At 40.0% G+C, this 22105-nt stretch overlaps 1 protein-coding gene across 2 annotated transcripts in view; it reads left to right on the top strand.

Moving 5' to 3' along the window:
* LOC124135171 (mitogen-activated protein kinase 1) overlaps positions 1-19483 on the top strand; it is a 49272-nt gene extending 29789 nt beyond the window's left edge. For both annotated transcript variants that reach the window (XM_046500398.2, XM_046500400.2), the window contains 7 exons: positions 1549-1681; positions 2768-2839; positions 5156-5235; positions 6854-6932; positions 8076-8185; positions 8852-8977; positions 9790-19483. In XM_046500398.2, coding sequence (XP_046356354.2) covers positions 1549-1681; positions 2768-2839; positions 5156-5235; positions 6854-6932; positions 8076-8185; positions 8852-8974 — 597 coding nt within the window. In that variant the 3' untranslated portion in view covers positions 8975-8977; positions 9790-19483. The remainder of the gene's footprint in view (positions 1-1548; positions 1682-2767; positions 2840-5155; positions 5236-6853; positions 6933-8075; positions 8186-8851; positions 8978-9789) is intronic.
* The last annotated feature ends 2622 nt before the right edge of the window (positions 19484-22105 follow it).

Consider the following 22105-nt stretch of genomic DNA (forward strand, 5'->3'; position numbering starts at 1 on the left):
GATCTCAAGGTAAGACCTCCAACCTCTGCAATCTCCTACTTAACACAACATGTGATCTCAAGGTAAGACCTCCAACCTCTGCAATCTCCTACTTAACACAACATGTGATCTCAAGGTAGGACCTCCAGCCACTGCAATCTCTTACTTAACACAACATGTGATCTCAAGGTAGGACCTCCAGCCACTGCAAGCTTTTGAAATTGGAACAGGTCCTATAGTCCTTGCCCAACTGCCAAATAGTTAAGGTATCATAAGGCCTAGTAGAAATTTGCCCATTTCAAGGGTTTTGCTGTATATTATCATTATAAGGACCAGTGGACTAAAACTGTTAGTTTCTATCACTGCACCTCTATCTCCTACTTAACAGATGTGATCTCAAAATGTTCTCATCCATCTGTAAAACAATGTATGATCTTATGTTGACCTCATCCCTCTATTGACACACACATCCCATATGGGTCTTTCACTACAAACATATATACATGTAGTTGTATTTGCATGTTTCCATTGCAGAATTTATTGGGCCGAAATTTGGGATGAAATTTTCTAGCTTCGTCAGCAACATATCCGTGCTCGTGGGTTTCCCCGAAGTGGTAAAACTCTGAAACGTGCATCGCTTTGGGCTTTCCTCCCCCATTAAGCTGAAACGCCGCGATATAACTGGAATAGTGTTTAAAGCGGCGTTTATCCAACCTCACTCACTCACTCATTACAAAGTGTATAGGTTTGCCTGGGTAAACCAGAATGAGGCATGTCCGAGAAATGTACAAACCCAGACTGGTGTGCCTGGCTGAGGGTGAGTCAGTACTGTATGGAATGTTGGCCATGCTTTGTCAGCAACATTGTTTTACCCTCACCCAAACTTGTCTGCCATACATACAGGCAACCAGGATCAGTGTGCGAAATTGCTGCCTGCCTGCTAGCCTGCTAGCCTGTGACGTGCAAAATTTTGGTCGGGCTCAAGGTTCTGAAATGTCCCAAGAGTGACTCTCTACAGAATTTTGATGGGGATTGTTTATGCATGACACTTTGTTTATTAGCATAAAACAAGTCCTTTAATTTCTGTAGATCTATATGACCATCAAAATTAAATAGAATAAAAATTAATTTCGGTAGCGATCGAGGTTGCGAGATTAGAGTTATCCTCTTTCGGTATAACAAAGTTGTTCTAAATTGGTTGTATTTTGTACTTAAACCAATCATGCCAATCACAAGCTGTGTTACTTAACAAACTTTGATTAGCCATGTCAAACATTGTAGGGACAAAAACTCTTACATTTTTATGCTTGCGGAATTTGAAACTGGCTTGTAACTTTTAGCTAGCTAGACCATCTTGCCAGCAATACTTTGAGACTATTTTACTCACTGTATTTACTTGAACTGATCAGCTAGTTTTTTTGGACCACAATGGGTAATACTTCCTGGATTATAAAGTTCACCTGACATGACCTTCAATGGAAGTGTCCCCAGATCTTTATACAGAGAGGTTACGTATTGAAGAAAAAGATCTGATTTGAATGAAATTGACATGTGTATGTTTTGTTTCAGATCTGTGATTTTGGTTTGGCGCGAGTGGCCGACCCTGACCACGACCACACAGGTTTCCTGACCGAATACGTTGCCACGAGGTGGTACCGCGCTCCCGAGATCATGCTCAACTCCAAGGGGTACACAAAGTCCAGTATCCTTGGCCCGAGAACACTCAGTGTAGATACTACATGAGATAGGTCCCAAATACACAATGCTAATACTCAAAGCCAATAGTAACAATCTGTAACAATTCCCTGTGCAGAGTTGAATCCCTTGGACACCCAGAAACCTACGATTGGGGTTTCGATTCCTGGATTGCACCAATTATGGTTTTAGGTTTGTCAGAACCATACTTATGCTCATGGGTTCACCAAAGTGGTAAACATCTGAGACCTACATCACTTCAGGCTTTCCTTCCACATGAAGCTGACACACAGTGATATAACTGGAATACTAGTCAATACTGGCCTTAACCTCAACTCACTCACTAACAGGATCGGGTTGTCAGGCTTGCCGACTTGGTTGATGCATGTCGTTGTATCCAATGAGCCTGGATCGATGCTCATGATGTCAAATCACTGGATTGTCTCAATTATTTACAGACCGTCGTCATATAGCTGGAATATTGCTGAGTGTGATGTTAAACAGCAAACAAACAAACAAATCCTGCTGTCAGCCACAGGTTTGTCCAGCCCAGTTTACTGCTTGACATGGCTGTGATATTGCTGACTGTGGCAAAAACAACATTCACTCCCAACACATTTTCGTCATACTTATTTACTGAATGTGGAGTCCACAACAGATGATGGAAAGAAATGTCTTGACATGCTAGGTGTGAGTCATAAATATTTCCAAACATTTTCATAAAAATATGGCCCCCAAACTTTCACCAACTTCTTAACAATTTAGGGGCGCTCGGGGAGCCTAGTGGTTAAAGCGTTTGCTCGTCACGCTGACGGCCCAGGTTTGATTCCCGACATGGGTACAATGTGTGATGCCCATTTGTGGCGTCCCCCGCCGTGATATTGCTGGAATTTTGCTAAAAGCGGCGTAAAACCATTCTCACTGACACACTCTTAACAATTTTACCACTATTAACAAAATGTCAATCGTCAAGTTCAAAATGCAATTTAAATACTACAATACGATATGAACTGAAAACCTAGATGTTCAGCAAAGTATTATTGTCAGAAACATTTCGTGTTCTCCTCAAATGTTTTCCTTAGCATGTTTTCAGTTGATGTGTGGTCGGTTGGCTGTATCCTCGCTGAGATGCTCTCCAACAGGCCCTTGTTTCCAGGGAAACACTGTATCCTTTATAAACCCATTGTAACCAAGATCTATGTCGGGGGCAAAGTCCATGTGACACATCACACCTACCATAGCAGTTTATACTTTGTTCACTGTTTGTTGTATTAACTGAAGCTATAGACATATGAATGTCATTAAAAGCATCCACTTGTGTGGATTGTTTCTGTTTTTGTACAGAAGCCTTTTAGGGCCATTTGTTTTTTTTCTTGAAATTTCAAGATACTCAGTTGAATTTTCAAGATGTTGTGTTGAAAGTTCCAGATACATATGTTCATTTTCTTGAAATTTCAACTTAATATGTTTCTTGGAATTTCAACATAGTATCTTGAGATCCAACTTAGCATCTTGACATTTCAACATAGCATCTTGAAATTTCAACTAAGTGTCTTGAAATTTCAAATTATTGTCTTGAAATTTCAACTTAGCATCTTGAAATGTCAATGAAAGAATTACAAAAACTGATCGCCCTAAAAGGCTTCCGTAGATTTGTGACAAAACATGAAAGTTTGAAATTACAAAAACTGTTACCAGTTATTTCACAGTTTATTTAAATAATAGCAAACTATGCTGAGAAAGAGGTGACTTAATGGAACCGGTGGTCAGACTCGATGACTTGGTTGATCACGTGACATCGTACACCAGCGGCATAGATCGTTGCTGACGATATTGATCACTGGAATATTTAAGGGTTGCTGTCATGTATCTGGAATATTGCTGAGTACAGTGTTAAACAACAAACAAACAAGTAGACCTGCTTGCACAAATGTTACAAAGGACTGAGAATTGTCTGTTATCCCCCGCCGCGCGAAAGCGCGAAGCGGGGGATATAGTATTCACGACCGTCCGTACGTCCGTCCGTCCGTACGTCCGTCCGTACGTCCCACCTGTTTGTTGCCGCGATATCTCAAGAACTAAACACTGGATTGTCTTCATATTTGGAACTATGGTGTATATACAGACTCCGCAGACACCAGTCGGTTTTGGTGACCTTGATCCCATTTTCAAGGTCACAGCAGACAAATCTGCTTTTAGAGTTGGAAAACGGTGTTGCCGCGATATCTCAAGAACTAAACACTGGATTGTCTTCATATTTGGAACTATGGTGTATATACAGACTCCGCAGACACCAGTCGGTTTTGGTGACCTTGATCCCATTTTCAAGGTCACAGCAGACAAATCTGCTTTTAGAGTTGGAAAACGGTGTTGCCACGATATCTCAAGAACTAAACACTGGATTGTCTTCATATTTGGAACTATGGTGTATATACAGACACCGCAGACACCAGTCGGTTTTGGTGACCTTGACCCCATTTTCAAGGTCACAGCAGGCAAATCTGCTTTTGGAGTTGGAAAACGGTGTTGCCGCGATATCTCAAGAACTAAACACTGGATTGTCTTCATATTTGGAACTATCGTGTATATACAGACTCCGCAGACACCAGTCGGTTTTGGTGACCTTGATCCCATTTTCAAGGTCACAGCAGGCAAATCTGCTTTTGGAGTTGGAAAACGGTGTTGCCGCGATATCTCAAGAACTAAACCTCTCGATTGTCTTCATATTTGGAACTATGGTGTATATACAGACACCACAGACACCAGTCGGTTTTGGTGACCTTGACCCCATTTTCAAGGTCACAGCAGGCAAATCTGCTTTTGGAGTTAGAAAACGGTGTTGCCGCGATATCTCAAGAACTAATCGCTGGATTGTCTTCATATTTGGAACTATAGTGTATATACAGACACCGCATACACCTGTCAGATTTGGTGACCTTGACCCCATTTTCAAGGTCACAGCAGGCAAATCTGTTTTTGGAGTTGGAAAACGGTGTTGCCACAATATCTCAAGAACTAATCGCTGGATTGTCTTCATATTTGGTACTATGGTGTATATGGCTGGGGATATTTCGTCACTCTCTGACAAATACTTGTTTTATCTTCTTTTTCTTCAATGTCAATATCTTTTTCTTCAACGTCAATATCTTAAGTATATCCTGGTACCGTTTTCCTATGCTGAAAAAGGGGCAGTCGGGTAGCCTAGTGGTAAAAGCATTCGCTCGCCATGCCAAAGACTCGGGTTCGAATCCCGATATGGGTACAATGTGTGAAGCCCATTTCTGGTGTCCCCCCACCGTGATATTGCTGGACTTTTGCTAAAAGCGGCGTAAAACCATACTCACTCACTATGCTGAAAAGCTCATTGTTATAAAAAGGTTGAATTAATAAAAGAGATGTCTTACATCAGAATTATCAGAAATTTGTATGTAAATGAGAGTATTTGTCAACTTATGTATTGTTTATGCCTTAACATGTGTAGATCTTGATCAGTTAAATCACATCCTGGGCGTGCTGGGTTCGCCAAGTCAAGAAGATCTCAACTGTATCATCAATGAGAAGGTACAATCACTGGTGTAGGGGCTGGTCTCTTGTAGGTACAAATCCCAGATTTTCCTGATTGTTGGAGCCGCCTCCGTGGTCTTGTGGTAGAGCGTCAGCCCGGAGAGCGGCAGGTCCGGGGTTAGATCCCCGGCCGCATCATACCAAAAGACGTTAAAAGATGGTACTTGTTGTTACCCTGTCTGGCGCTCGACATTAAGGGACTAAAACAAGGACTGGTCGGCTCGGAGTCAGTATACTGTGTCTGAGTGGGGTATTCATGTTAAACTACGGCATGGTATCTCAGTGAGCTAGCACTATAAATCGGCATCACTCCGGACTAGTACAAGCAGCCAGAGACACACACGTGCATGCACGTCGCTATATAAGTGCAATAATCTTGGACGCGACGTTAAACCCAATTTCACCTCACCTCACCTGATTGTTGGCGACTGCCTCCATGGTCTAGTAGATGGAGTGTCTGCTTGGAGAGCAGGAGGTCTGTGGTTTGATCACCAGCTGCTTCATGACAAAAGATGTTAAAAGACGGGACTGCCTGTTTCTCGACATTAAGGGGATTAAACAAAGCCTGATCGCCTCAGAGACAGTATACTGTGACTGAGCTGGATGTCCATGTTGAAATGCAACATGGTAGCTCAGCGTGCTAGCTCTGTTAAGCCGACTTTACTCTGCACTAATACAAGCAGGCAGACACATACATGCTACATATTCAGACGTGAAGATCCGGGGTAGAATAGGTTTCAGCAGCCCATGCTTGACGTAAAAGGCGACAATGCTTCTCGTAAGAGGTGACCAACGGGATCAGGTTGTCAGGCTTGCTGACTTGTTTGATGATGCATGTCATTGTATACCAATTCCTGGGATCGATGCTCATGATGTCGATTACTGGATTGTCTGATCCATACTCGATTATTTACAGACCGCAGTCATATAGCTGGAATATTGCTGAGTGCAGCGTTAAACAACAAACAAACAAATAAACAAACATGCTTTGGAATTGCAATAATCTTGAACGCAAGGTTAAACCCCATTTTACCTCGCCTGACCTGATTATAGGCCTTGGTTTGTCAGTGTAGTCCCTCGAGGGGATTGCATGATTGCCATTGCTCTTGCCCATATGAATAATATGATTTGAAAAAATGGTTGCTGCGGACATTTTGTCTCATGTTGTGGAAGTTAGGAAGTTAAGCAATGTTGGTTGTGGAGAGTCCTCGGATGGGTGACCGCGTCAAGGCAGCTTGACTGCTGAGTGTTTCTAGGGCTTCGGTTCTGCCCCACACTGAAGCACGTGGTGTCTGCTTAGGCAGGGGACTTTGTTCGAAATGTGCCTCTGTTCAACCAGCAGTGAATGGGTACCCAGTTGGATGAGATGGCAATGTGGTTGTTAACCTTCTCGTGCCTTACAGGCAGCTTGGGTTGTGTACTCCTCAGGGAGCTGAGAATGATTGTTGAGTGCACACAGATTCAGGGACCAGGGTAATATTATATAATAGTAATAGCGCTTTGACCATGCCCGTGAATGGTGTGGAAATATGCGCTATATAAATAGCCTATTATTATTATTATTATGATGATGATGATGATGATGATGATGATGTCATATCATGTTTTGTTCCAGGCACGTGGGTATATTCAGTCTCTGCCGTTCAAGCCCAAGGTGCCATGGAACAGGTTATTCACTAAGGCAGATGATAAAGGTAAATGTACAGCTGTCCCCCGTAGAGTTCACAGAGGCGTAAGAGTGTGGGAACTATCCCTGAAGGGATTATATTGTCAGTAGGTTCCCAGCCACCTATGCTTGTCATAAGAGGTGAGACCCTTGAAGATCCGGGTTTGAATAGGTCTTCAGCAATCCATGCTTGCCGTAAGAGGCGACTATGCTTGTCATAATAGGCGACGAACGACATTGGGTGGTCAGGCTCGCTGACTTTGTTGATGCATGGATGCATAGATCGATGCTCATGATGTCAATCACTGGATTGTCTGTTCCAGACTCGATATATTACAGAATTTTGCTGAGTGCGGCGTTCAACAACAAACAAAACAAACATAAGAGGTGATAAAATTGCTCGGTGACTTGGTTGATGGTGTTGGTTCTTAGTCACTGGATTGTCTGGTCCAGGCTTGATTATTTAGGGGCCTTTGTTATGGAATGGAATTGTTAGTGAGTACTATGTGCAAGAGCTTACAAAAAACACAAACAAGAGACGGTAATCCATTGGTGGTGAGTTTAAGATGCACAATCTTTCAATTATCCTTCTACCGGAAACTGGGGGGTGATTCTGGGTCAGAATAGGTTCCCAGTACTCTGCTCGTCACATTAACCACTGGTGGAGATCAGGTAGTCACAGTGTAAGATTAGACTGTGTGTATCATTGTGCCTTGATGGCACGGAAGCTTCATGCTGTCACCTGTGAAGCCCATTTCTGGTGTCCCCCGCCGTGATATTGCTGGAATATTACAAAAAGCGGCGTAAAACCGTACTCATTCACTCATGCTGTCACCGACTAATTTGCCATTGCCAATTATTTAAATGGTTTGCGTGATGTAATATTGCTGTGTTAAGCAGAAAAAAATGGCAATGGCAACTTAAGATGTATGAACGCTGTCCTTCTGATAACAGTGGGGAAGGTAGGGTAGCCTAGTGGTTAAAGTGTTCACTTGTCATGCCAAAAACCTGGGTTTGATTCCCCACATTAAATATGTGAAGCCCATTTCCGGTGTTCCCTGAGGTGATATTGCTTGAATATTGCTAAAAGTGACATAAAACCACACTCACTCATTCACTGATTGCAGTGCATAGTTTCCACTGTAATGACAGCGTTGTTTCTGTTTTCCAGCTCTGGATCTCCTCGACAAAATGTTGACGTTCAACCCACAGAAGAGGATAACAGTAGAGCAGTCACTGTCTCACCCATACCTAGAGCAGTACTATGACCCAGCTGATGAGGTGAGATGACATGGTTACTGTCACTGTCTCACCCATACGTAGACCCTGTGGATGAGGTGAGATGCCGTGGTTACTGCCACTGCTCACCCATACTTACTCCCTGTGAATGAGGTGAGATGACATCGTTACTGCCACTGTCTCACCCATACAAAGACCCTGTGGGTGAGGTGAGATTCGTTGGTCACTGTCTCGCCCATACTAAGACCCTGTGGAAGAGGTGAGATATGTCATGTCCAAGTGAAAGTCTGGGTGGAGCTTTGCTGTAGGCTCCTAACATTCAGCTGACAGGCGGAGGCGCCGCGATTCGCTGTGCAGAGTTGCGTCCCTTGGGCACGCCAGAAACCTATGATCGTGGGTTTGAATCCCGGTTCGCTCCAATGATGTTTCTAGGTTTGTCAGCACCGTGCTTGTGGGTTTCACCGAAGTGGTAAACGTCTTAGACCTGCATCACTTCGGGCTTTTCTCCCACATTAAGCTGACATGCCATGATCTAACTGGAATACTGTTAAAAGTGGCGTTAAACCCAACTCACTCACTCACTCAGCTGACAGGCGGTTACATTGCTGTAGTACAGTAGTACTTTAGGACTAGTGATAACCTTATTGTTAGCACTGGCGTTAATTTTGAAGGCTGACCCATACTCACTTGGTCACTCACTTGTTTCAGCCTGTGGCGGAGGAACCCTTCACGTTCGAGATGGAGCTTGACGATCTGCCTAAAGAGCGACTGAAGGAGCTCATCTTTCAGGAGACCATCCTCATCAAGGAGCGGGCGGACAAGAACCTCTAGAAGGTAACGACCACACTCACCCAGTGGCCCAGTCGTCTATGGTGCCATGATTCGCGATGCAGTTGAATCCCTTAGGCGAGCTTGATACCTATTTGTGACAGACTAGTGAAAATCTGGAAGAAGTGTGCTACCACGACAGCATGGATTGTTGCTCATAATATCTGTCACTGGAATGGACGTGAAGATCCGGTGTAGAATAGGTCTTCAGCAACCCATGCTTGCTGTAAAAGGCGACTATATAGTCTGTTGTGGTTAGACTCGCTGACTTGGTTGATGCATGTCATCGTATCCCAATTGCTGGATTACTGGATTATCTGGTCCAGACTCGATTTTTTACAGACTGTCGTCATATAGCTGGAATATTGCTGAGTGCGGCGTTAAACAACAAACAAACAAACAATCTCCGTAATGTCTTCTCCACATGACTGGAATATTGTTGTTGTTTAAATAACCAGTAAAACAAGCTTCTCGAATGTCCAGCAGTTTCCTCAGTAATACGACCCGTGAAGATTCCGGGGTAGAATAAGTCTTCAGCAACCCATGCTTGCCGTAAAAGGTGACTATGCTTGTCGTAAAAAGCGACTAACGGGATCGGGTGGTCAGGCTCGCTGACTTGGTTGATGCATGCCATCGATCCCAATTGGGTGGACCGATGCTCATGATATCAATCACTGGATTGTCTGGTCCAGACTCAATTATTTACAGACTGCCGACATATAGCTGGAATATTGCTGAGTGCGGCGTTAAACAACAAACCAACAAACCAACCAACCTCAGTAATACTGTCAGTACAAACATATGTTTCACTCTTCCAGGCCAGATGAATTTATTAGAAACCATATTCCTGACACTATGAAGAATCCAAGGACAGAACATTGAAGAACATCAGAGTGAGCTTCAATTTAATGCCGCTGGCCATATACTTTCCACGTCCATCAGGTACAAGTTATGGTGGACCCAGGAGAGATAACTCTGATTACTACTTCCTGTATAGATGGCCGTGTCTGCTGCGGCACAGTCTCTCACTGTTTGATATTGTCTTACTGTCCTTAGCGGGAGACGTAGCTGTGACGACAGAGATGATGTAAGAAGACCATGTTCACAGCGTCCAAACAGTTCCCTTCTAGATGACCAGGTCAAGTGTAAACAGTAGCACTCCCTCGCTGTGATGAAGCTTGGTTGCTCTTGTCAGTCATCACTGACCAGTCAGCAGGATTCTTGTTACAGGAGAAACTGTCAGCAAAAAAGTATCTAACAAAAAAATATTCATTCCTTCCAAATCAGTTTTATGAAAATTGATCATTCAGAATTCAATTCTAGGAGTTTCATGCTGGAGATATTGAATCATTTTTCACCAAAAAACTTATTGACATCATTAAATTATTAGTCATTAGATAATTTACAAAAAACCTTGATGGTGCTCTTTATGCATTTCCTACAAAGGGATGTTTGTTGGCCTTTCAGTTTGAGAAATCCGATTGTTGAATACCGAAGTGTGCATTATAAAGAGGAACCAGTAGTTGTTATAGCGAGGGAGGTCTGTGATCTTGTTTGGTCCATTGTTATTTGCAGTCGATGATTGGTCCAATTGTGTATACATACATCAATGTTGTCACGTGGATTTCTCAGTCCTCGTTATCATCTTGCAAAGAACAAACTTTTGTACTAATATTATTAACTAGGACTGTGTTGTTACTATTTCTTAGCTATACTGCTGCGGTGAATAATGGAAGCAAGATATTTTTTGAAAAAGATTTCACCTTTTTGTAAAATGTTCTTCCTTTCCAAAGAATTTCAGTTTGGGCCAGGACATTTTACAAAGCTATATGGGTGAGAGAGCCTTTAGTTAGGGGCGTATGGTGCTTACTTTGAAGAATTTTGGGACCAGGAAATGGATGATGCTATCCTCTCCCCAGATTAAAATATAGACAGTTTTCACTGTTCTGTTTTTTTCCACCGTTTCTATTTTGTGTGGTGCACATTTTCGACGAATCCACAGAGGGAGAATTTTCAGTAGCGACACGGGAACTGGGAAATAGATAAGGAATCGATGTTCCTGATCTGCCGGTGATAATTAACACAAGTATGAATAAGAATGATTCTCATCTTGATCATTTTCGCATCGCCAGTATTGTCCTGACCTAAATCTGAAGACTTTTGTTATATCGTGCCAAGATGCACGTTGGTAGCTTGTTTGAAACCCCCTGATATTGACTCCATTGATAAAAGGGGCAATAATGTGAACAAGTATCTTTTTCTACATGAGAAATAAAAGTGTTTTAAATGAATTTAAGAAAAATTAAAATTGTCAATTATTTCAGATTTAAATTAAAATATGACGAGATGAGTTGCTTGAGATGCTTATGTAATCACAACTGTGTTTGATGGAATCTTCAAAAGAATTACGGATCTTAGTCTCATCTGAGAACCAACAGCTCAGCAACTCCCATCAAGCAAGATGCTAACAAAGTACAAGTTTAGACTTTCTTGATCATATAAACATTGTGATTGTCTTCAGATAGTGTATACAAGATTGAATCTGTTATTGTTTCTTTCCCTTGAAATGTAAATCACAAATTCTACTTCAGTATTGCGCTTGTGATAAACTACTCCCCACAAGACTGATTCCAATACTGTGTTTGTTATCTTTGTTTTATATACTGAACCCGAAAAGGTAGAGATCATGAATATTTTTTAGGATATTTTATGAAATTGTGTGCTCAGTCTCACTACCCAAAAAAATAAATCCGAAATATTTGTGATCCCCATCCTCTATATTCAGTATAAGTGCTATATCAGCTTCCTCCATTACGATGTCTTACAATTTTGATAAATGTGTATTTAAATTTGGAGAAATATATAAATATATTATATTATATATATGTGATACCTACACAAGTACTGCGTTTTGCTGTTTTTCTACAAGCAAAATAAGTCTTTTTTTGTCTTCATTACAGATAGATAGTTTTGTCCCTGCTGTGACGACCAACCATATCAGACATGTAAATTTCTATGTATCTTCGGTAGAATGGTCTCTGAGTCTTAAAGTTGCCTTTCTGCGTGTTGTTTCTGGATTTGTGTGTAAAGTACTGCCAAAATGACTTGTTCTACAAGACATGCCGTGTATATTTTGTGAAAAGGAGCATGAGTTGACTACGATCAGCATCTTGTCTCAAGCTGGTGTTCAAATGAGAGAAAGAAGTGTAAGCACCGGGATAAATACCCTTTACAGTCCACTAAGTCCCCCTGCTTCCCTCCCGAATACCCATCCTTCAGAGAATGAGTCCAAAGATTTATAAAGAAGTCAGCGAACAAACAATCATGGAGGGATGTTGTCGTACTAATAGTATTTTATAGTGACAAGAAATTGGCATATTTTCAGCTTCATTTCAAGTTTCAACTTGTCGTCTAAGTATGGCAATTATCATAACAATCATAAACAATAATAATAATTGCATGAAAGTTGACTTTGTACTGAAGTCCCCAGTGTTAAAGCATTTCATTGGAAGTATTTCGTATTGGGGTTTTCTGTGTGCACTTCTTTCATCGCGTAGACGACTTCAAATTTCATATCTTTCTCGTATGTAAACACTGGTCATTGCCAACTGTTAAAAGAAACTTATTATTTGCAGGATTATCATTTCTGCTTGTGTAACCATGGTTACAACTGAACCATAAATAAAAATATTTTCTTTTCGCCACTAACTGCGGTATTTATTCAAGTGTTTACCAAACTTCATCATTCTCATGTTTCTGTGTGTCAATGGTTATTTATACATTAGATGACATTTTATGTTTGTTTTCCTCTTCCGTGTTTCGTTGTGATGGACACCACTCTCCAGTAGACCAGATGTGTGTAGATGAGATGCAGAGGTACATGCCATCACCCGGTCTAGTAGACTGGTCCTACACCTGTATAGTAGACGCACATCACTGTGTGCTGATTTCCCTGGGGAAAGATGTGGCCGGCAGCGCATCCCCTGGAGCTACAAGACCCTTTGGTACACAGGGTATATGAACGTGGCTGCTTCTCGACTGGTGGAATCATTTGGACTATAAGGTTTTGGCTAGATTTGAAATGTTTTCCGAAAAATTGCATATTTTTACATTTGTAAGAAAGTGCCATCTGTATTTACTTTAAAGAGGAAAGATGTTATGTTATGAATGGTGGGATAGGGCTGATCATTGATTTCCTTATGTAAACAATCAGCCCATATGGACTGACTTAGTGCTGTTTCTGGTTGGTCTCTTAGTACCATACCGTTGCCTGTGGTTGGTCGTAACCATACCCTTGCCTGTGGTTGGTCGTAACCATACCGTTGCCTGTGGTTGGTCGTAACCATACCGTTGCCTGTGGTTGGTCGTAACCATACTGGTGCCTGTGGTTGGTCGTAACCATACCGATGCATGTGGTTGGTCGTAAGCATACCGGTGCCTGTGGTTGGTCGTAACCATACCGATGCCTGTGGTTGGTTGTAACCATACCGATGCCTGTGGTTGGTCGTAACCATACTGATGCCTGTGGTTGGTTGTAACCATACTGATGCCTGTGGTTGGTTGTAACCATACTGATGCCTGTGGTTGGTTGTAACCATACCGATGCCTGTAGTAATCTTTCGGTACCATGTCTGTAGGCTTCACAAAAATAGTAAATGTCGACAACCTACTGCACTTTGGCTTTTCTTCCAACATATAGCTTACAATAACTGAAATACTATTCAAAATAACTGAAATACTATTAAACAAATCCAGTCCAAGTTTCAGATCTGGTTCCTCAATATCTGACAAGATGTTTACTGAAGAATGGAGTAGTGATGGGAAGTGTGGAGGGAGTGATGTGTGTCCTCGGTCTACCATCTGTATTAGTTATAATGGTATTGGTTTCCTTGTCAGAATGCTGATCTTTTATTCTATTACCAGTATAAAACTTATACCATTTATAGCCAACCATGTGGAAATTCTACCATATCGCTAACTGTGTGAAACATTCTACTATATATTGCTAACCATTGAAAATTCTACCATTTGCTGCTAACTTGTGAAATGGATAATATTTGACAGTGTTAACAGGAAAACCTTTGAACAACTACCATTCTACAGACAATTATACAATAACATAGTCTGTGTTACCATGGTTACCAGTTTATATCCTACCAGCAGTGAGGGACTGCAACTACCTAAATACCACATTCTACATTAGTTCTAGATGTGTTTTATATTTTTTACATCACAATAAAACATCCAATATATGCTTTATCATAGAGACGCTGCGCAGTACTATTAAGCTGTTATATGTCCATGGCAGTGCACAGTACACTTATATCCTTACCAAACGAGAGGCTCTTGTGTACATTTTGCCAACACTCGAAATGCTTATATTTTGTCATATAGAAATATTCATACCTTTCAAATTTATGGGGACTTAACATTTGTTTTATGAGTAAAAAGTGAATGGGGGTTGTCAGGGATGATTTACTTTGCGGCTCACATCAACACTGTTACTGTAGCATGGTTGATCCAAAATTTGCAATCTGACCTTGAATGTCATCCAGAGGTCAAGGTGATCATTTGGTCATCCAGAGGTCAAGGTGATCATTCGGTCATCCAGAGGTCAAGGTGATCATTCGGTCATCCAGAGGTCAAGGTGATCATTTGGTCATCCAGAGGTCAAGGTGTTTATTCGGTCATCCAGAGGTCAAGGTGATCATTCGATCATCCAGAGGTCAAGGTAACCATTTACGCAAGTAAAGTAGGCAAGTGTGATGGGCAAGACTGTCGATTAATCCAATGAATATTTGGAAAATATTTAATATGTTATTTATAGTGAAGTACTTGTGTATATTTTTTTCTTCTTCCCCAGTTGATGTGATATGATGTCATACTCTGAATACGCCCATATCTGTACCATTCCAGTCACTCTTCATCTATTACTGGGGTGAAATGATACATCAAAGTCTGCAGCATGATGCACAGGTCACAAACTGTTCCATGCTCTATCATCTTCAGTGTAACAAATTTATTTTCATAGATTTTATGGGGCAAAAGGTGGTGCAATGGTTTAAGAAGTGCAACTCGCTGTGAAGATTTGTATCCTTAAGCCGTACCAGTATTCAGTAAATTAGGGGTTCGAGTCCCAGATTCTGCCAATTCTGAACCTTGGTTTCCCTGCACCAAACTCATGTACATGGGTTTCACGTCCAAAACCTTCGTCACTTTGAGTTTTCCATCCGCATTAAGCCGACTATATTAATCATACTGAAAATACTTGTAACAGCATGAAAATATATTGAAATTGTGATTTTTTCATTGGAGCATTAATAAGATTTTTTGGTGAAAAATTTGACCTGTGATGCCTTAAGCATGGTGTACAAATAAAAAGGTTTTGATTTCATGTCAAAAACACCGAAGTTGTTAATTTCCATGACTGTCTCTGTGCATGTTGACCCCCCAGTTAGTCCTGCTCCTTGTTCATGGGTGGTCCGGCCTTAAGTGTTTCATAATATACCTTTCCCTTACAGTTATATCAAGATAATGCTGTTCGATGTTTTGCTGATTTGTGTACATGTTTTATGAATCGTTTTGTGTCGCTTTGGTGAATCGTTTCATCCCCTTTTCTTGTTTATATCATCATTTCACACAGTACAGCTCCAAATGCATTTCTATGTGTACGAAAATAAATCTTGATGCAATCCTCCAGTCTGTTACTTTGTGATACAAGTCGTACATTTGCGCAATGTTGTCGAGATGTGAAGAATCACAAAGGCCATGTACATGACATAAAGTTACGAGTTGTGTCGATTGGTCATAGGATGCAATTTGTTGAATTGAAGATATGTTTACTTTAAATAAGTATTTGCACAAAATAAATTAATTTTTTTTTTGCCTTTAAATTGATGATTAAAGGAAAAAAATGAATTTAGAAAACAGCTAACAAAATTTATGATTTGCAGTTCTAAAGGTAATGTTCGAATTAATACAATGAGTTGTGCGAACGTTACATTTGTAGGTCATGCAACATGAACCTGGTGGCGGAGTACTGAGCATGAGAACTTTGCATGGTGGTCGTTATTTCTATCTGCTTTTCGTCTTTATTGATCTGTTACTGTTTCTAAAGTTTAAGGAAAAGGCTGGTCCTTTTGTAACAAAATGATATTGTGTAATCCAAATAGGCATTAAAGTTTACTTGATTTCCTCAATAACATGGTCCTATTCCACAAAGTGATTCTGGGGCTGCAACATCATTGGCCACGCAGAGGTATAGGATTACAATTAATGATGTTAGGACAGGGCAGAGTATAAAAAGTACAAAAACAATCTTATGGCTACTAGAGGTATCAAAATTATAACTTCATGATCTTTAGCTACTTGAGGCATTAAAATATAAACTTCATGATCTTATGGCTACCAGAAGCATTAAACTTAAAACATCATGATCTTATGGCTACTAGAGGCATTAAAATTAACTTCATGATCTTATGGCTACTAGAGGCATCAAGTATATAACAAAGCATAGAAATTACAATGATCTTAGGGCTACAACAGGCATAAGTTTATAGCTAAGTATAGAAATTACAATGATCCTTTGGCTACTAGAGGTATTAAGTATACAACAAAGTATAGAAATTACAATGATCTTAGGACTACATCAGGCATAAGTTTATAGCTAAGTATAGGTGTTACAACTTAGTTATCTGAGGGCTACAACAGGCATATATATCTATAGTATAGTATAAAAATTACAACTTAATGATCTTAGGACTGCAACAAGCAAAGGTCTTCAGCAGTGTATAGGTGCTGCAACAGACTCAGTCCATATTAAAGCACTGGATTTAGAACATGATGGTCCTAGGACTACCATGGACACAATCAAAGTGATCTTTATCGTCGACAGTTTTTAAAAAAAGTTGTCATTCTGATTGATATGTTATTTTTTATCTGAATTTTCTTGTTAAAGTCAGCGGATCCTTAAGGCAAAACAAATGTGACCAAGTCTTGATCATTTGTGTGTTGAGGTCCCAGAGTCTTGTTCCTCTAAGTGTTAGGACTTGTATAATAGTTCTGGTGGTAAAGGGATATATATCTTAGTAAACTCATGTAGAGCTGTCTACACTAATTCTTAACTAGCTCTCTTCTTAAACTACTGACCTGATGCCTGGGAAAAGTTCACTTCTTGGAATAGGACCCAAAGCTTGATATTGTTCCTAGATTCATGCCTAAGCTTCACAAATTCACTTCATTTATTCCGTACCACATAAAGCCTTGTAACATACTTCATCAAGGCTTTATCAGTTTAATGGCATAGTAAGCTAAGCATTGCATTTAGACTTGGCCAACTCAGGTGAAATATCAACATTCTTCTGTCTCCACTGATGAAAGCTAAAGTATTAGTTTGTCAGAAATGACAGTCATAGGACAATGTGTTTGAGACACATTGATTATTGTATTAAATGATTTCATGATAAAAAGATGGTGTTCTTGACAATTACTGTCACTTACTTTCTAGCTTGGTGCTACTCTCCATAATATAGCACTTGGCTTTGTTTAAGACCAGTGGTTTATTCTTCCTATAGAGTGTATCAAGTTGATAATACTGGTCAATATTTGACAAGCCACCAAACCTTAACTTGGTATTGCAATGCGTCAGTTGTCCGTGTGATCATTTGAACTGAAGGCCTTGATGTGGATTTTCTACTGTTGCACAAAAATGATTGCATGTCATTGTGCTGTGACGACTGTTATGTTTTGGTAGTTATTAGGGTCAAGCATTGGATTAAGTTGGATGTTGATTTTATTATGCCCTTTGCTCTCTGTGAGAATGACGTTAGATATGTTTAGGTTTTTTTTCATAAACAGCTTGAGATTGAAAGCTTCTGTACATTTCTTAAACTGGGCCATTGGGACACATCAAGTTAATTATTTGTTCTACGCATGCAATTTCTAAATTAAAATATACTACTCAAAAGAAGTTAAGGATCACCCGATTCTTTCATAATGGTAAAGTTAATCTGTCATGACATGAGAGATTAACTATAGTAATATGAAAGAATCAGGTGATCCTTAACTTCTTTTGAGTAGTATACAATTTATTTAAGAGTATATACAACACAACTTTGGATAAGGACATTTCTGTTACTCCTTGTACAGAAATGTCCTTACCAAAGTTAAGTAGTATATATATGGCACAGCACAACACAGTCAAGTTATTTTCAAAATTTCAAAACACATTTTGTTTAATTAATCAAAAGGATTGCATATCTTAACATGAGTTTGTTTTGGCCTAAGTAAATTTACACAAGATAGTTCAGGAAAAAGATTAAATTCTGATCATAACAAGAAATCAGCCATCCCCTGAAATGGAGATGGGCCATATCTAATCAACTTCTTGTGGTCTGATGGATGTTATACCCCACAGCTTGTCCCAGGCGTAGTTGTTGATACTTAGTATTTCTGTTAGAAGGTTGCATCAACGTGTTTACATGGACATGAAGATGTGTGTGCAACTGCTGGCTGCAGTGAAGGGACCGGTCATTTATTTAAAAAAAAGGGTGCCTTTTCAACGAGAATCCAGTATCGTTGGAGGGAAAACATTAAGATCATGGTCTACATAATTGATTTAATTTGTTATTTAGATATTTGATTAAATAAATATTGGGAGAATAATAAAGTTAGGCTTTACAGGGAGGGTCATGAAAAGACAAACAACATTTGGGGAGGGTTGTATTTGATGTGACAATAGACAAATCTTTGGCCAACTTCCATAATAAATGACCAGCCCATCTTTGGAGTTCCTTGGTTTGCAGATCTAAATACCATGTTTGTGCTCAATATGAAAATAATACACCACTCACCTTTTGATAGGGATAATCAGACATGTCATGCTGTTTAAACATACTCTTGACATTATGAGAATGAGTTTTGTGTATAAAGGAAAGAAAAAATATGTATCTCTATCAAAAATGGAGCAGTATGTACATTAAGGAACTGACAAAAAACATTTCCTTTTTACATTGTGCTCATTAATGTGAATTAATTTATCTTTGTCAAAACCAAAGCGGTTCAGAAACATTGATCAGCTGGTGAATTACATGCTTTCCCATTTTGACACTATGGGGGTTTGGTGAAATTTGGCAACATATTCAGTAAGTTCAGTGGGAAGATAAAACTTCTTCAAATGTTGTTTTATTCAAACTGTTGAGTCAGCAGTTCTGTGAACCAAGAAATACAAGAGAACGCCTTGAGGCAGGTAGGAGTTTGCAATACACAAGTTGATGTAGTTCTTGTGTATTGTACAAGTCTGTGGCCCCTGCAATGGGTGTCATGACAAAACACATGTTGTATCTTATTTCAAAGTTTAATTTTCATTAATGTTATGTATATGGGTACTGCTTGTTGAAATTTATTTTTGGGTCCAGTTTTCTTGAACTTAAAAAAATATTGTCCAAACTTTAGACATTGTTGATGTATTCTTAGTTGACCTTGTATTGCCGCAGAATAAATTTCACATACCAAGTTGTTGTTTTTTGTTCGGTCTGACCTTGGGCAACTAGTGGAATAATAATAATAATAATAATTATAATAGTAAATAGGCCATTTATGTTGCTCATATTTCCATGCCACACAGGCATACTGAAAGTGCTATTATTACCCCGGTCACTGGATCAGTGAGCACACAGCAACCATTCTCAGCTCCCTGGGGAGTATACAACCCAAGCTGCCTGTCAGGCGCTAGAAGCTTAACCAAATTGCCAGCTCATCCCACTGGTTACCCATTCACTGCTGGGTGAAGAGGCACAATTCGAGCAAACTCACCCCACTGGTTACCCATTCACTGCTGGGTGAAGAGGCACATTTCAAACAAACTCACCCCACTGGTTACCCATTCACTGCTGGGTGTGGAGGCACATTTCAAACAAACTCACCCCACTGGTTACCCATTCACTGCTGGGTGAAGAGGCACATTTCAAACAAACTCACCCCACTGGTTACCCATTCACTGCTGGGTGTGGAGGCACATTTCAAACAAACTCACCCCACTGGTTACCCATTCACTGCTGGGTGTGGAGGCACATTTCAAACAAACTCACCCCACTGGTTACCCATTCACTGCTGGGGGTGGAGGCACATTTCAAACAAACTCACTTGCCCAAGGAGACACCACATGTTACAGTGTGGGGCAGGACCAAAGCCCCAGAAACTATCAGGAGCCAAGCTGCCGAAACAAGGTCACCCATCCGACTCCCCACGACTGACGTTACTTAACTTCACCTGATTTGTGATCTGTGCACAGAACCTTGTGCCACCACATTGATGATTGGAAAAGTCCTGGTTTGTGAACTTCTCAAATTATCATGAACAAAATTCATATTTAAGTGTATGACCTTGAGAGTGAATTTGACCTTTAACATCAGTGACAAGTATTTCAAGGACATACCAAGAGGATATCCACCAAATAAGATAAACAAAATATGTCCTTAGGTGGAATTCAATGCAACAATAAAAAAAACAGCATGTCCTACACATATAGGGGTTTATTGTTTGTCTGCGCAGAGGCCGAGTCCACACAGGGATTTCAGCCTGGAATTGCTCTCAAAAAGCCCATGCTGGCCGTATGAGGCAACTTATGGATTAGGTGGTCAGGTTCTGTGACTTGGTTTGTGTGTCATTGTACCCTGATGGCATGGATCGTTGTTCACAATATCAGTCAGGGGATTGTCAAGTCCAGATTATTCACAGATCATCATCATACAGCTGGCTGCTTGCGATGTTAAACAATGAACAAGATCTTTTTTTTTTAAAAATGGAACAGAATGATTCTTATTTTCCTGTCAAAGACACCTAGTTTAGAATCCCAGACAAATCCCTGCACCTACATCTGTTCATCCACATACAAAGCATTTAAACAAATCCAGAGCTCAAGATAAGTTTTTAAGCAATTGAGTTTTTACTCTGGGGTTTCTTTCTTAATTGGGTTACGGTATTGCATTTTTCATTGGGTTACGGTATTGCATTTTTCATTGGATAACCCATATTTTTTCACTCATTCATTCATCACTCTATTGGGTTTTAAGATTAAAAAAAAATGAAATAATGTTTTAGATGTAAATAACTGTTGTAAATATATAGGCTTGACTCGGAAAGTAAATTAGCTCGTAATTATGTTTCTGAAATTAGCTCCTTTGTACGCATGCTGAAAAAGCTTCATTGGGTACTTATGTATGCTGTTTTTATAATTTGAGTTTTTCTTTAAATGCATGCGTTTCTGTATGCAAGTTAACTGAAAGTAATTCGGTTTGAATATTATTCTCCCAGGGCTATAAAGGAGAAATACACATGATATTCCAGTGATGTGCAAACACCACTTGGTTTGAAAAAAAGATCAGTGCAGCAGTAAAAGTCCGACATAACCTTCAAGTGTCCGCATTTGCATCGCCATCGCCCATACAGGGATTGGCATAAGCAGGGGCTCCTTGAAGCTTGCTCCTATAGTACATGAATCTCGGTACCCCCTAAACTTTTAGGAGAGAACCTTCCACAAGGGCTTTCATGCTTAATTTTGTACACTGGCATGCATATTCCCTCAAAGAAAAGTTAACTTGTTCAGTTCGGAGTTTGATCCAATTTTCAATATGGCAGCCACAGCAGAGTCTATTAACATGATTAAGATAGTTGTAAGGACGGATGTACAACTGAGTCCAGGCCATTTACTGGTTAAGATAACATGCATAAGGTGCTACAAAATACGATTAAATACCACCCATGACTGAATTCATAAAACTAACAAGCATGAAATACTCATATCGCCTGCCAATATGATATGTCCGTTTGTGTGCAAGGCAAGAAATATTGTACGGTTTTCAAATCTGCACTACTGCCATTTTCAGTCGAAGTTGTTATGGAAACTCGAAAAATAATTTTTTCAAAAATCAAATAAAAATATTCTATAGATTTTAGATCTGTTCCGGAAAGGAAGACTACCGCCATTTTCAATCTGAGTAAAACACAAGTAAAAGTCGTTGCCATGGAAACTCGAAAATTACATTTTTCAAAAATCCCAAACTGTCAAAAGGCATTTTACCACTAGACCTATCTACGTGCCAAGTTTCACCCATATTGTAACCATGTGATCCAAAC

Source organism: Haliotis rufescens, unplaced genomic scaffold, assembly GCF_023055435.1.
Source record: "Haliotis rufescens isolate VD_foot unplaced genomic scaffold, xgHalRufe1.0.p SCAF_15, whole genome shotgun sequence".
Taxonomy (NCBI): domain Eukaryota; kingdom Metazoa; phylum Mollusca; class Gastropoda; order Lepetellida; family Haliotidae; genus Haliotis; species Haliotis rufescens.